Source organism: Leptonotus elevatus, chromosome 3 (assembly GCF_054856555.1).
Source record: "Leptonotus elevatus isolate MCC_2025b chromosome 3, RoL_Lele_1.0, whole genome shotgun sequence".
Classification (NCBI taxonomy): domain Eukaryota; kingdom Metazoa; phylum Chordata; class Actinopteri; order Syngnathiformes; family Syngnathidae; genus Leptonotus; species Leptonotus elevatus.
In genome coordinates, this window is record NC_141241.1 from 15,622,275 (window position 1) to 15,637,156 (window position 14,882).

The window sequence follows — 14,882 nt, forward strand, 5'->3', positions numbered from 1 at the left end:
AATTGTGTGCTACACCCTCCTACAGATGGCTCACACTGTGCATTAGTGTAAATCCTGGTTCACATCTGTATACTAGCAGAGGAGGAATGGGAGCCCATTGCTAATCTGCGGTTTAATACAACCATTAACTGAAGACTAATCTGTCTGTGTCTGAAGCCGCTGGCCTGCATCAATACATCCTCATGGAAGCTACTTTGGCAGCAGCTGTTTGTTTGTTTGGCAGACACGTTTCACATTGTCACCTTGTAGATATGCTTAAGGCACATGAATGAAGTGCTGTGTTGGAAGGCTAACATAAAGGATTTGAGATGATATTACTTTAGGCTTTTTTAGATCGTTTTTTTTTGTTCTTTTTTTAATCTCCTACCAAATAAAATCATCAAGCATTCGCAGGTACTTAAACTGGGACAGTTCAAACTCGAATGTAAGAGTACGGAAAGGAACCTTTAAACAATATTTGGCGCCACTATACAATCTGTTGAGGTTTGTATCTAAAAGTGTAAAGAGAAAAACTCTCTGCCTTGAGATAAGCGCTTAATTTGTTCTGAGCGCCTTCATTTCTTCAAACACTTTAATTGCAAATCATCTTTTCCCACTGAAATGAATTGGAATGTCATTAATCCATTTCAAACACCCCACCAGACAAAAAAAATGGTAACACTTTTTTTTTTTTACTCTGTAATACTGTACTTTACAAAAACATACAACAATGGCATAATTAAATAGAATGTAAAAAAAAGAAGTTGTTTTTTTGCTTCTTTTCAAACGACATTGTGTTGTTCCTTCTGGTATTCACACCTTGGCCACTGGGGGGAGGGGTATAATACATCCAGAGCTGGCCAAAACTATTATTGTGACAGCAATAATAGTTGTTCTTCGCAGAGGATAAATTATATATTGTAAGTAAGAGTCCAATAAAAAAAACTACCATATTGATCATTGAGTGGCAAACAGGAAACAAACTCTTTGGACGTGTGTTGTTGTAGCACCAACATAATGTCCGCTGGTGTTTGTTAATTCCAATAACTTAAATTCCAAAAGGTCAGTACTTAAGCATAAATCTATTTTCCTTTTCAGAATTTTACAAATGTTCCCCAAATCAAACATAATACAAGATAACATAATAACATGTCCAGAGAGAGAGAGAGAGAGAGAGAGAGAGAACTTCCTGTTCACACACCGGACACGCATTACTTGTAGCTTCCTATTTATAACTTTTTGGGCCTTATGCTCTACCCTGTTTTAGAACCAACGAATTATAACAAAAATAGCAAAACACAGAAATATGTTTTGATATAGCATCTGCTGATTTAAGCTTTTATTAAGTTTCTTTCTTTTTGCAAGGTGGCAATTTTGATGCTGTGATTTTCTGCACCACTGCAATCACCAATAAGGTTTGGTTTGGTAGTGACTTGTGTTTTACTACCTTTGCTGCTTCAGCATTTTTAAAGAAAAATTGGTCTGAACGCAATAATGGCATGATTTAAAAATAAGATAGTTGTGTAAGTTTGATTGACGGGGCTGGATTAAAGCGTTATGCAACACAGAAGCAGGGGGGAAAAAATCCAGATGAGATTAGAGTCTGGGTCCTCGCTCTGTGGAATACTCACCATCAATTCATCCAACCTTACCCTTGACATCATAATCATTATTATAGGTGTTCATATCAACACTAAAGTTCACAATACTTTATTCTAAATGAGAAATATCAATCGTCGAGAAAAGGGGCCGCAATGAGACAGTTCATAAGTGCCATCTAGAGGGAGGAAACAATGGTGCAACTTGTAGTCTTGTAGTCAATTTGGGAAAAAGGGAGATACCTCAAATTTGCTACACTTGCTGAAAACGCTCATAGGAATACACAGAAAGGAAGAAAATATTACAAATACAGGCTCTTCTTTATAATGTCAGCAGACCTCTTGGGAAAAGCTTCAAGTTCAATTAATGGAATTTTGTGTCTTAACATCTTGTGGATGAGCAGAAATATGTCAAACAAGAGATGTACTTCAAAATGTCGTTTAATGACACAATTGTCAGTCCAAGGATTAGAAATGTCCGTAACATATTGTGCACTTGTGATGCAGCCACCAGTAAAATTGTGCGAGTTGCGAAACACCTCAGCATAAGCAGCGATGTTAAATGCATCATTCGCACAAAAAACAAGCAATTATGAAAGACATAAGCAGAATGATAACATGTTGTAAAGTCCGTTGAAGTCTTGACATCCGCGATGGAAAGAGAGTTAATGAAATCTTTTCGAGCTGTTTTTTTTATATTAATATCGCAAACAGGAATATAAATGAAAAAAAATCATTTGAAAGGGGACTGTGATATGTGGTCATTGCTTTGAGGCAGGGTTTCCCAAAAAGGTCACGGGTTGTTGTTTTTTTGGGTCCAAAATTGTTCTAGTAAATGCTGTTAAATATTTTATTGCTCAGGCACATCAAGTTTGTTGTAGTATAGTCGTCCCAAAAAGGAACTACATTTTGAATTTTGATGTTGAAGTGAACATTTTTGGAAAAAGCCTGCCTTAATGACTCCTCAAGTGTTTAGCCACCACTATTTATCCGATAAATAGTACGAATAATACTTGGGCGGGCCACCCAAGTAAATTGGCCACCATCCAAGAAGTTTTCAAGAAAACATCAGGATGTAACGTTAGTTCGCCGTCACTCACTTGTGGCTCGTGAGGCTAGAGGAGACGTAGAAACAAGACTGAGACCCGCCTCCCATCCAACCCGCCGGAGTCCACCCACCAAGTAGATTTCCAATCTGTGGGAAACACTGTATCGTCATAGTAATCTATCGCCAAACACTTCTAATTTTGAGTCACTCACAAGAAAATGAACATCCAGACAAAAAAATATTCCTTCCCGTGGAAACAATGACGGCAGAGTGGATTAAATAGCGGTTAAAGATCATGACTGACACTATGGAATAATGTTACAAGCATTTCTTCTACTGTATTCGACCATGTACAAGTAAGACAATTCAGCGCACTAGCCCCACCACTCGTGCCATTTTGGCCTGCGAGTATGTAACTAAATCAGTAGCCTACTGTGCTGAACTAGTAATGCTACTAGGCCCAACTATACGTGTCGTGCACTAGTTGCCTCCTGGATCCTACGAGTAGCACCAAAATGCTCACTAGTAGTAACATCTAGTCGTTCAACCGGTGCACTGAATTGTCTTATCAATGAAGACAAAGAGCATACTCGTACATGAACCTTCAACTGTATATTGAATAAAATGTTCAAACTGCTTTCCATATGACACTACCAGTTACAGAACTACAGCTAGACATCTGTATACACAATCAGGTCTACCAAAATCAGCTTTGCAGTTATTGAAAATACATTTTTGTGCAAAGGCTGAATCTCCATCAGTTCGTTTGCATTGCATTTGTCTCTAGATTTTCTTGTTGACGTTCAGAGGCACCGGATGGCCGCTCAGCAGCCGGTCCCGCTCACGCACCTCCTCCTGCAGCTTGGCCTCCATCACCCGCAGCTGGCGGATGGTGGCCTTCATCTCCTTCATCTTCACCTCCATGAGGGCGATGATGTCCCGCTGCTCGTTGAGTTTACGCAGCAGCTCGGCCGACGTGGTGCCGGTGGTCAGCGAGTACGAGTGGTCCAACGGGCTGCTGGTCACGCTGACGTACTGCACGACAGTCTGCTGCGCCTCCGCCGAGGAGGGGTTGTCCGCGGCGACGGCGGTGAATTCGGTGGACGCGTCGACGGGCGCCTCCGTCGCCACTGGCAGCCGCGCGGTGCCCAGATACTCTCCGTTTTGGCCGATTTGCACCACCGTGATGCTGTCATCGATGGCCTCGCCGCCGGCGTTGGCCTCGGCGCCCTCGGCCGTGTTGCCCAGCACGGTGTTGATGACGACCCCGGTGGTGGCTCCGGCGGGTGCTGCAGCCGCCGTCGTGGACAACTTCTTACCTCTGCCCCGCCGACTTCTGCGCTCGTTCACACCCCTCAGGGGGAAAAGCGACGGCACACGGATGCTGTAGGTTTTCCTACCGCCCACGAAGTGCACGCTGCAAACCCGATGCCCCGTGGTGGGTTGGAAGGTGCTGAAACAGCCGCTGACCCCGGCCCGGGAGATGTTCCTCAGCCACAACTCTCTTTGCGTGGTGTCCTTCGGAAATGTGTAGAAGCGCAGGTCCCGGTCGCGATGCGAATTGCTGTAGCAGCCCGGGACACAGCAGGTGAATCCAGGCATGTTAACACGGATGCCTGTAGCCCCCTAATTCAATCCGCACGTCAAATTAAATCGCTTTTATTGGACTTTCTTTATTGTGTGCGCTATCTTCTTCAGCGGCCTGTAGCCGGAACTACACGTCCCACAACGCTAACAACTTCCTGTTTATTTTTCAGCGAACGTGGCGAATTGTTTTGCTATATCGGAGTTTACATCAATGCGATTTTATCTGGATGAAACCTAAGTAAAACCTATCAGTGTACTATATGCGAAGCTGGTGTTTTGTTAAAAGAAGAAAACACTTAGTTATTAATCTTCGGTAGGATGTCAACACAGCAGCCCGCCATTTAGGACTAAAAATCCCAGGATGCTTTGCGCTTCATGACCACGACTAAGAGAAAGCTACTGCCCCCACTGGTCATTTTGGGGTATTACGTGCCATTTGACATTGGGAGTCAAATAAAGTGAGGAATATTTGGCTTTCGTTTAAAATGTCAAGATAAACTTAAACTTAAATGCATTAGATATATAAGGAGTACAGATTCACTTTTTTTCTAGGAGCATAGTCACCCTTAACCTGAAATTTTAGTAACATTTCGGGGTGTACACAATAAATCTGCTTGCCAAATAAATATCCGCATTTCCACTCATTTTCACTATATTACTGATCAATGGGCGGGAGTGTGAAACGGAAGTTTGTCTGCAGGAAAAAAAAAATAAGAATAATCGAAAATCAGCAAATTTACTAGTCACACATGCGCGAGTATAGATGAAAAATGTACGTGCTGTCTAGGGGCAAAATGCCACCATTTAGGCTCTCTAAACTTCTGAATGCACGACAAACTGCTCAACATTTCAATACTTTTTGGATAACTTGTTCTTCTCTAACAAGGAGCTGAATAACTTGTTTTTAATTTTCAATACATTTATATGCTTTTCTGTGACTCTTCCAGTCTTTCTCTTTCTCTTGCAACCAGCTGATGACGCACTGTGACACTCTTAACCTCTGTGGCCGCTTGCTGTTTAAACTCTGGCAATGGATATCAAATATCGGGTATCATCTTGGTCTCATGATGTCAAAATGTGAGAAGCACGTTAAAGAGGACTGTTTGAATGTCAATTCTAAGTAATGTCTATGCCAAAGTCACCCACAATACGACCCTAGGATAAGCTAGTAATGTTTGAGTATACATCAGGGGTCACCAACACGATGGTAGCCCCAAAGACCAAATGACTCACCCAATGTTGTACTAAAATAACTCACTCGTGAGCTGCCCTTTTTGCACTATAATTCTAAAAATAAGTATCATCACTTTACTAATAAGATGCATATAACTTTTTGGGGGTCAATATTCTTTATTTCAATCACTTTTGCAGTGGTGTAAATTTGGAAATTATATTATTTCTTTATAACATTGTCAAGTTCAATATTGTACTGCACATGACCCAACCGTAGTGTTCGTGGAGACAAGCTTGATGATTTGCCCCTAATTTGAGCCACGTGTTATTTCAGAAGTGTGTATGAAACTGGTAGCCCTAAGCACTCAAGAAGTAGCTCTCAGTTGATGACCCCAAAAGTTAACTTGAGTATACAGTATAGTTTCACGATCAACACTGTGAAGGAAATTATAACTACAATGTGGCCCATGACAAAAATTTGTTTCATGCAAATCATGAATTTTTATGTTTATTTTACATTGGTCTTACGTAGAATAATTTCAAATCAAGATAGAGTTGTGTCTGTCCCAAAACTTTTATTACAAGCTAGCAGCAAAATTATTGAATATGGGTTGTGTTTTTATTTTTTTATTTTTTTAAAGAGCTTCTTGTCATACGTACTTTCGGTGAAACGAGGACTGACCCAGTGGTGAACAAACCTCAGATTTATTACCTATCGAACAAATATTAATTTTCTTCCATTAATTCAATAAACGGATTAAAAATGTGCAAATTGAATGTAAACGTGTATGAGGAAGCTCAACATTTGTAGCCTTGCTCGCAGTTCCCTCCTTTTCGAGCATCTTCTTTTTTGAACATCTCTGATTGAACACTCACTTCCATAGTCTATGCTGAAGTTACCATTAGCAACTGGGCAGCGCCCGGCTGAGCACTTGCTGCTGTTGTTGAGGACTCGGTCGCCTGCATAAATACAGTAGGTAGCAAACGTTCTGTGTGTACATTATTATTTAATATAAATTAGCATACGTCAAGGGACTATGTATCTTAACCGTTCAGTCATAACTTTTCTCTCTCGCTGTTTGACACATCTCTTTGTCGCGGCTAGCTAGTTAGCCGGAAAACGTGCTAGCAAACCTTATCACAATGCACACTGACTCTTCTGTGTATGATTTCGGTCTTATCAGTGGTTAATCATTAAATTGTTTTGCCACGTTCACTTTTAGTTATTCGTGTAAAAATAGAGTGTGGCGTGTTTACTATGTGGCGCATGGTACTAGCAACACAAACAGAGCTAGCCTAACATTACTTAGTGTAAGTTTAAAATTAAACCTGTTTTCCCTCTTCAGAACAACCAAAATTTAGCAGTTTATGCGAAAGCTTTAGGGAGGCTTTAGTTAAACCTCTCACACAGAATAACATTGTTGTCAGGTGCTCCTACCACATTCCAAGTGGCTTTGCATTGACAGTTGACAGGTTTGAACGGAGCTATAAAACACACACACACACACACACACACACACAAAAAAACTGTAGATGAAACACCTAAATGTTGGGTCTTTATTCAATCATCTACATAGAGTACAGGGCAACTACTTGTAAGCTCTAGTATAGGTCAGACGTGTGATGACCACTTGTCCATCAAGCTGTTGAGAGGAAATACTGTAAAAAGAAATAGGGTTAATACGGGGGGAAAATTTTGAATTTCAGTTGTCGTTTTTGTGATTTTTCAGTGGGAAGGTCTCTCTTCCAGACACCAGAAAGGATATCGGCAGATTGGTGAATTTTCAGTCGGGATGTATGTGAGCGTCACCATGATTTCGACGTAAGGCTGCTGCAAGCGGCGCCGTCATGCTGCCGGGAGTGGGTGTGTTTGGGACAGGAAGCACGGCCCGGGTGCTGGTCCCTATGCTAAAAGCTGAGGGCTTTGAGGTCCATGCGCTCTGGGGGAGGAGCGAAGAGGAAGCACGCAGCCTGGCAAAGGAGCTCGGTATCCCGTTTCACACGAGTCGATCTGATGACGTCCTGCTACACCAAGATGTTGACCTTGTTTGCATCTATATTCCACCCTCAATGACACGGCAGATTGCTGTCAAAGCACTGGGTAAGAGGTCAGAAACACACATGGGAACGCATTTTGAACAGTAGTAGTGTGGTAGACACAGTTGAGGTGTTGAAATTGGAGTTGCCATGATTCAGTCACGTAATGGGAAATCAGGGTTGGCTAAGCTGACCAGCATGCTCAATATGGAGCAGCGCTATCTAGTTTTCTAATGGAATTCCTGAGTGTTGACCTCAGCTTCCTCTTATAGTGGCAACTTCCTGGCTGAGTGTATCCCACCCACCATGGAGGTCCAAAGCTACCAATCCTTCTTGTCTGTGTATTTATCATGGCACCACAACTCATGTAGCAGGAAGTTGAACATTTGACTAATTGAGTCATATTTGATGGCCAAAACTCCACTTTGACACTGCATTCCCAGTGAATTTTTGTTGTTTATTATCCAAATAATAATATACTTTCCTTTTGTCTCTCTGCAGGCATAGGTAAGAACGTCGTCAGCGAGAAAGCTGCGACTGCTGTGGATTCTTTTCAGATGGTGAACGCAGCCAGGTATTACCCCCAGCTGCTCAGCATCATGGGTAACACACTGCGATTCCTTCCCACTTTTGCGGCGATGCGGCAGCTACTGGTGGAGGGATATGTGGGTGAAGTGCAGGTATGTGACGTGCGCGTGTACGGCCCCAGCCTCCTGGACCAGTCGTACGGCTGGACGTGTGAGGACCTGATGGGAGGCGGGGGCCTGCACACGGTGGGCTCGGCCATCATCGACCTTTTAAGTTACCTGACCGGGACGCGGGCCCAGCGCGTTCACGGCCTGCTGCGCACTTTCGTACAGCAAAATGACCGAATCAGAGGCATCCGGCGGGTCACCAGCGACGACTTTTGTTTCTTTCAAATGTTGATGGGGCCGTGCTCGGGCGGCGTGTGCTGCACCGTGACGCTCAACTTCAACATGCCGGGTTCCTTTTTGCACGAGGTGATGGTCGTCGGATCCACGGGGAGATTGGTGGCCAGGGGGACGGAACTGTACGGTCAGCGCAACGGGAGCAAACGCGAGGAGCTGTTACTTGGCGACGGCGGCTGGGCTGGACCCGATGTGAAAGACGTTCCTTTGCCCCACCTGCTGGGGTTGGGCGCCATGGTCAAGGCCTTGAGACAGTCCTTCCAGGCACACCAGGAGCGCAGGTTGTGGGCGCGCGGGCCGGTTGCCATGGCACCCACCTTCGAGGACGGCTTGTACGTACAGACGGTAGTGGAGGCCGTGAAGCGGTCCAGCTGTAGTGGAGAGTGGGAGTGTGTTGAGATCATGAGTAAAGAGCCCGATCCCAACCACAATTTGTGTGAGGCTCTGCAGAGAAATAAGAACTAATCATCAAGGGCTACACGCAAAAAGTTTGGGCGAAGTTTCATGATGGACCTAAATTGCCGTATAACCGTTACAAGTGAATTTAATTTGACCTCTAAACCTTTGAACGCACTTGTCCAACTGTGCAATATTTCAATCTAGCACCGCTCTCTTTAGGCCCGCCGCCTCTCACTGAGCAATATGGCTGAAGTGTCTAAACCTCACATGAGTTATACAAACATTAAAGTTTAGAGAAGGTGAGGTTATAGGGCATTTTGGGTTCATCCTAAAAAAACATTTTTTTTGCTAACTTGTCGAGAGTAATGTTTTTTAAGAGTGCTACTACTAAACACGTCTGATAGAACTGGGCTTGAATGTTTTCACTTCCGCCGCAGTTTAGACGACATGACTACTTGGAGTTGTTGTTTTTTTTTTTAATAGAATGTTTTGCTTAAGAAATATGAGGTTTTTCTTCACAATTTGATTTCTCTATTGAAAAAAAAAAACATGTTATTTTTTTAAGACATAATGCCTGTAAACACTTGGGCTATTTTTTTCTTTGTTGTTGACATCAGTGTGTTTATTTGAAAATTAGCATTGTGCATCCAAGTCCAAGGGCACCTTATTTGAAAGTGTTGATGTGATTTGACTAACAAATTTGAATTTGTGTTGTGACACTGGCAGAATTCTACTGATGTTCCAGTGGCAGAACATTTTGAATGTGTATTCAATTTTTGTCAATTGTAGGTTTTGGGTGGCACGTGGCTAGTGCGCGTCTGCTTCACAGTTAAGAGGTTCCCGACTCAGGCCTTCCTGTGTGTAGTTTACTCCGGCTTTACTTTACAAAACATGCATCTTAGGTTAAAATCAAGACTCTCAACGTCTCATAGTTATGAGCGTGAATGTTTTTGTCTATATGTGCTCTGCAATTGACTGGCTCCAGCTCACCGGTGATCCCGAACAGGATAGAAAATGTCAATTATATCTGAAATACAAGGGGCGCTGTTGAATAAGCTATGTAGGGAAATTATTTCAATGTAGATTTATGTTTTCAGTTGATATGGCTTCAATCCACCAGACAAAAGAGGTTGTAAACAATTTGCGGTCTCCTTCACAAAACAGCGGATGTTTCAGCAATGGTCGGGGAAATCACACTTTCCCGGCAGCAACCACATGCTTGAAAACATCCTAATTCCATCAGATTGTGGTTAAAATGGCAAGAAGATATTTGGTCATATAAAACAGCACAACACATTTGGCGAGCAGGGATTTGTTACGCATCGTTTACTGTGAAGGAGGAGCCAAGCAACTCCTTTATTTTCTTGCTTCTAAACCTAATCTTGCACCGGTTAAACCAAGCCCATCAAATCAACCAAGGAGCGACATTTTAATATTGTTGGTTTTAGATGACCTTTATGGGGTGAAACTCTGTTCTGTTGTTTATGTTTGTTGTCCTTTTAAACAAGTTTTTTGTTGGCTGCAAAAATATATTAACTGATGCCTCAAATACACCCTGGGATTGAACCTTTAGATGATGTCATAATTGTCGTACAAGAATCACTCACTGATATCATTAACGTTTAGCATTCTAATGTTATCAATCAATAACCCCCTTTTCCAACCAACTCAGGCTCTGTAAAGGCGTTTACTTTTTTTTCTCCTAACTATCCCAACATTGCATTACTGTACTTTACTATTCAGTTTACATGATGTATGCCATATTTCCCAGCTGCATGGTGCTCAAGGTCCTTTCAGTCGACATTCCAAACATCTGATTTTGCTTATCTTTTTTGCACTGATACTTTACAATTATTTAACACACAGTGCGCTTTCTCTACTAGCCGGCGCACTGCAACATAATTTAACGTTTGTTATAAGGAAGATTGTTTATTTATATTTTGGTGTGGAGAATTATTTCTTGTTTAATCTGTTCTTTGGTCAGTCTGTGAATTTCTGTTGAAGCTGTCATATTTATTACTTGGTTATTTTAGTTTCGTTTTGTTTTTGTAATTCATTCCAGACCATGCCTCTCTGAGCACAGCGTGTTGTTTAAGTCGGAACTGCTCATCTGACAGACCTTTAATAAATACAGTTGTATTCATTTAAATATTTTCACTTCTTTCTGCAACTGTCACTATAGTTAGCATGTTGGAAGCCTTGAAAATAAATGACTGTTGAACACTAGTACGGCGGTGTTGACCACTGAGTCAATCCATCTGCCACCAATGTTTCTGAAGAATGTCATGTTAAATTTGCTGAAACAAAACTGTCCGAAATGGCGACCAGCTTCAGCTCCTCAACCCGCCAAAATCATTTTTCAACCCAATCTGCTGAATAACTAACCTTGGGTAAAAGAAGGTCAATCTGCTCAAAATCCATGAAAATTCCCAGTAGTTTTGACATACTAGTAGCATCAGTGGCATAGTGGCAAAAAAACGTTCTACTAGTGTGCTGTAGTTCTTGTGTGACGAATTAGTCCATGTACTAGTATGTTCTTTGTCTTCACTAATAGGACTTAGATTTACTCGTACAACATCTACGTACATGTTACTAGTGAGGCAAAACTTCTCTAGTTGACAACTTCATGCTAATAGTACTACTCATGATGTTGTAAAATTCTATTAGTTAACATCTCGTGCTTCACTATTAGTACTAGTAGCATGCAGATGTCAATAAATGCAGTTTTGCCTCACTTGTCTTGTACTAACCCAAAAAACAAAATATTATCGGGTTCAAATAGTCTAATCATTTTACCTGTACATAAAAACATGTACAGGTAAAATGATTTATTTTCCCCAACCGTATTGGCCTTTTATTTTTATTTTTTTAGCAATGTTTTAATAGCATAAACGCCTGAGGTAATAAAAAGAGGGAAATTATTTTGTATGAGGAAAAGCTGTTTCATTGTGTCATGTAATCTAAACGGCTACAGTTTAAAAAAAATAAAAATAAAACAATTTTAACATGTTGCTGTTGTTACTGTGGCACCGTCTAGTAGGAACAATATAGTCACACCAACAGCTTCCAAACATCTAATTTTAGCAGTTTTTGTTTGTTTTGTTTTGTACTTTTAAGTGGACGAGTTGAATTCCTAGGTTTTATCTGTCAAGACCAGTTTGTTATTTGCATGGCCACTAGGGAGCAGTGGAGACATTTCCACGTTAGTTAATAGAAGAAGTCCACGGAGTCTGTCGCTGCGTTGCATATTCGTCAAGAAGAGTCTCCATTAAACGACCAGTTCGAACAGTTACAGCAGAACAAATATTAGGTTTTACGAGAAACGGGACTCGTAAAAGACGTTTCGTTTGGGATTATTTCAATCACGTCAATCCCGAATCGGTTGTATGTCGCCTATGCAGAAACACACTCTTTAAATGCGAACAAGGTAGCACCACGGGAATGTGGAGACATCTGCGGACACGCCATCCAACGAACCGAGGCGGCCATGGCAGCCAAAAGAGAAAACAGGGGAACCTCCATTTTATCTGACCATGAACAGCAGCCAATGGAAATTGGCAAAGCGCAAGGTACCGGTTCTCAAGTGAAGGGAACGCCATTTCTTTTGACCGTACTGAATCCTTAGAATCGGTTCAATAAAATGACTCTTTCAAAAGATTCGTTCGCCGAGTCGTTCAGTGGTTCATGATTCACTCCTGAGGTTCGCATTCACTTGTCGTTACCGACGGACGGTATTACAAAAATATTTTAAAATTAGGAACGGCATTAAACAAATGGATTTAAAAGAAAAAAAATACAAATTAAAAGTAAAACATTGTTACCAGTGTTGGATAGTCAAGCTACTTGAAAACGGTCGTTTATTAAACAAATTACAAATTATTCTACAGTAATTAAATATAGCACTACACTGAATTTCCCCCACCAGTCAAATGTTCACAAAAGTCCCAAAACGCTGATAAATATTAAATAAAAATAAACCTTTAATGCTTTATTTTGCTGAGCCGATCAATGGAGTTATTGATCAATCGGGCAATTTAAGAAATTACAGCTGATCTTCTGAGTTTGCATAGATGCAAAAATCGTCTAATCCTGGTCCAGTTGATTAGATCGGTGTAAAGTCTACATCGGGAAAATATTCTCGGAGTGATACATATAATTGTGTTTGTGGAATAATAAAAATAGTAATCCAACTACTTATTTTCCTTTCTGCTTTTCCCTTCAGCGGTCGCCACAGCGAATCAGTTGCCTCCATCTAACCCTGTCCTCTGCATCCTCTGCTTTCACACCAACTACTTATAGTGGAAATATATAATATATTTCCTGTGTGGCCCACTAGTCCAAACACTGTATTCTCATGACTATTGTGTTTATTTAAAAATAATTTAGCATCTGCATCTGAATCCAACCGTTTTTTGTTGTTGTTTTTTTTTATGTTAGGCGGCTGACAATTGATCTTGCCATGCCACTTACTGTCAACTGAAAGTAATGTCAAAGTGCCCTCGGGCTTGCATTACGAATGTCACATGACCAAACCCAGATAATAGGTAAGCGTGGCATTAACTGCATCTGTATCTTCTTAATTCTTCCTCTCAAGTGGTGGTGGAACTCGAGGATGAAAATGGTGACCACGCCTCTATGAATGAAGATGACATTGATTCTGCGATGAATGGCATCCTTGAAGCTGTACAAGGAGAAGAGCCTGTAAAAGAAAAGCCAGAAGAGGCAGTACTAGAAGCGGTCGGGGATCAATGTCCGTCGAGCGGTAAATATCACCAGCGCAACAGAATCTGGAAACATTTTGAGCCTTTGGGAAGTTTGAATGCTGCTCAGTGTTTGATTTGCAAGAAGAAGATAATGTGCACTGATGGCAAGACTAACAACCTGTACCGACACATGGCAAAGACCCACCCGCAAGTGAATCCCCGATCGGGTGAAGCTGTGAATGAAGCGCATGTTAATTCTGAGTTAAACGGTATCCAAGGAGCAGACCAAGGAGAACCTGCGGGAGCAGCACAGGAAGAAGTCATGGTAAAAAATCTGAGTAAATCCCACCGACGCAGTTCCATCTGGAAACTTTTTGAGACTTTGGGCAGTTTGGATGTTGCTCAGTGTTTGACTTGCAAAAAGAAGATTAGGTGTCCAGACGGAAAGACCAGCAACCTGCATCGACATGTGTCAAAGAGCCACCCGCATGCGTATCGGCGACTGGGCAAGGCACTGACGCCAGCAAAAAGCAAAACGCCATCATATAGTTCCGGTGTTCATCAGGAGTTCACATGTCCAGTAGAGGGAACGGATGAGGAAGAAATTGCAGGTAAGCGTTTATGGTCACCATGGTTAATAAATGTATAGGCTGTCCCAAAAAGCACTTGACACTTCCTTTTTTCTTTTCTTCTTACCAAGATACGGTCCAGTTTTCAAAGGAAACCACAGCAGAGAGGCGCATTTTCAGAAGGGAGCGGGAGTTGATCGAAGCATTGAGGAGGACGCAGAAGGAGGAGGCCAAGGCTCTGGAACATCAGAGGAAGCTTGTCGAGCGTCTGCGGGCTGTCAACGCCAAAGAGGCCGGCATGGAGAAGGAGCACATTGAGTCTCTCAGGAGAACGCAGCAGGAGGAAGCCAAAGACTTGATGAGACAAAAAGAAGAGCTGGAGGCAGAAAGGGCCGAGCAGAAGATGAGGTGGGAGGAGCTTGAACAGGAAAAGAAACAGTTGCTGTTGCTCTGCCAAGAACCTGCAACTCTAGCGTTGGTTTCCCACCAACAATAATTTATTTTTTGAAACCCATACCATTGTGTAACAATGCAACTTGAGGGCATTAATGTATGTTTTTTTTTGTGGGGGCTTTCTTGCTTTATTCCAGGACGAAACTAAAATTAGGTGAATTTATTTTGACCTTCTCTGAACTTTTGAATGCTGAAACCGTACAATGCCTACAGTACTTACTGATCTCCAACGAGGTGCTGAGCAGCAAAATTCACATCATAAATCAACTAAATAAAATTGCTGGTTAAAATAGTTTGTATGTAAACAGTCCTCTTTGCTTTTAATCCAACACACTTTGTAAATAATTTGGGATACTTTGATCCCCCTTTCAAACTGTGTTATACACGCACCACTACACACAAATGTG

At 41.8% G+C, this 14,882-nt stretch overlaps 3 protein-coding genes across 3 annotated transcripts; 2 read left to right on the top strand and 1 right to left on the bottom strand.

Moving 5' to 3' along the window:
* Positions 1–2,000: 2,000 nt before the first annotated feature.
* thap11 (THAP domain containing 11) lies at positions 2,001–4,545 on the bottom strand. Its single transcript, XM_086070514.1, has one exon. The coding sequence runs from the start codon at positions 4,225–4,227 to the stop codon at positions 3,409–3,411; it is 819 nt and encodes a 272-aa protein (XP_085926640.1). The 5' UTR covers positions 4,228–4,545; the 3' UTR covers positions 2,001–3,408.
* A 1,715-nt stretch (positions 4,546–6,260) lies between these two features.
* gfod2 (glucose-fructose oxidoreductase domain containing 2) lies at positions 6,261–10,976 on the top strand. The gene is made up of 3 exons (XM_086071097.1): positions 6,261–6,358; positions 7,116–7,486; positions 7,924–10,976. Exons 2-3 carry the CDS (start codon positions 7,234–7,236, stop codon positions 8,814–8,816), a joined length of 1,146 nt encoding a protein of 381 aa, XP_085927223.1. The 5' UTR covers positions 6,261–6,358; positions 7,116–7,233; the 3' UTR covers positions 8,817–10,976.
* A 1,004-nt stretch (positions 10,977–11,980) lies between these two features.
* LOC147177097 (uncharacterized) lies at positions 11,981–14,767 on the top strand. Its single transcript, XM_086071098.1, has 3 exons — positions 11,981–12,319; positions 13,345–14,064; positions 14,154–14,767. Exons 1-3 carry the CDS (start codon positions 12,238–12,240, stop codon positions 14,516–14,518), a joined length of 1,167 nt encoding a protein of 388 aa, XP_085927224.1. The 5' UTR covers positions 11,981–12,237; the 3' UTR covers positions 14,519–14,767.
* Positions 14,768–14,882: the final 115 nt, after the last annotated feature.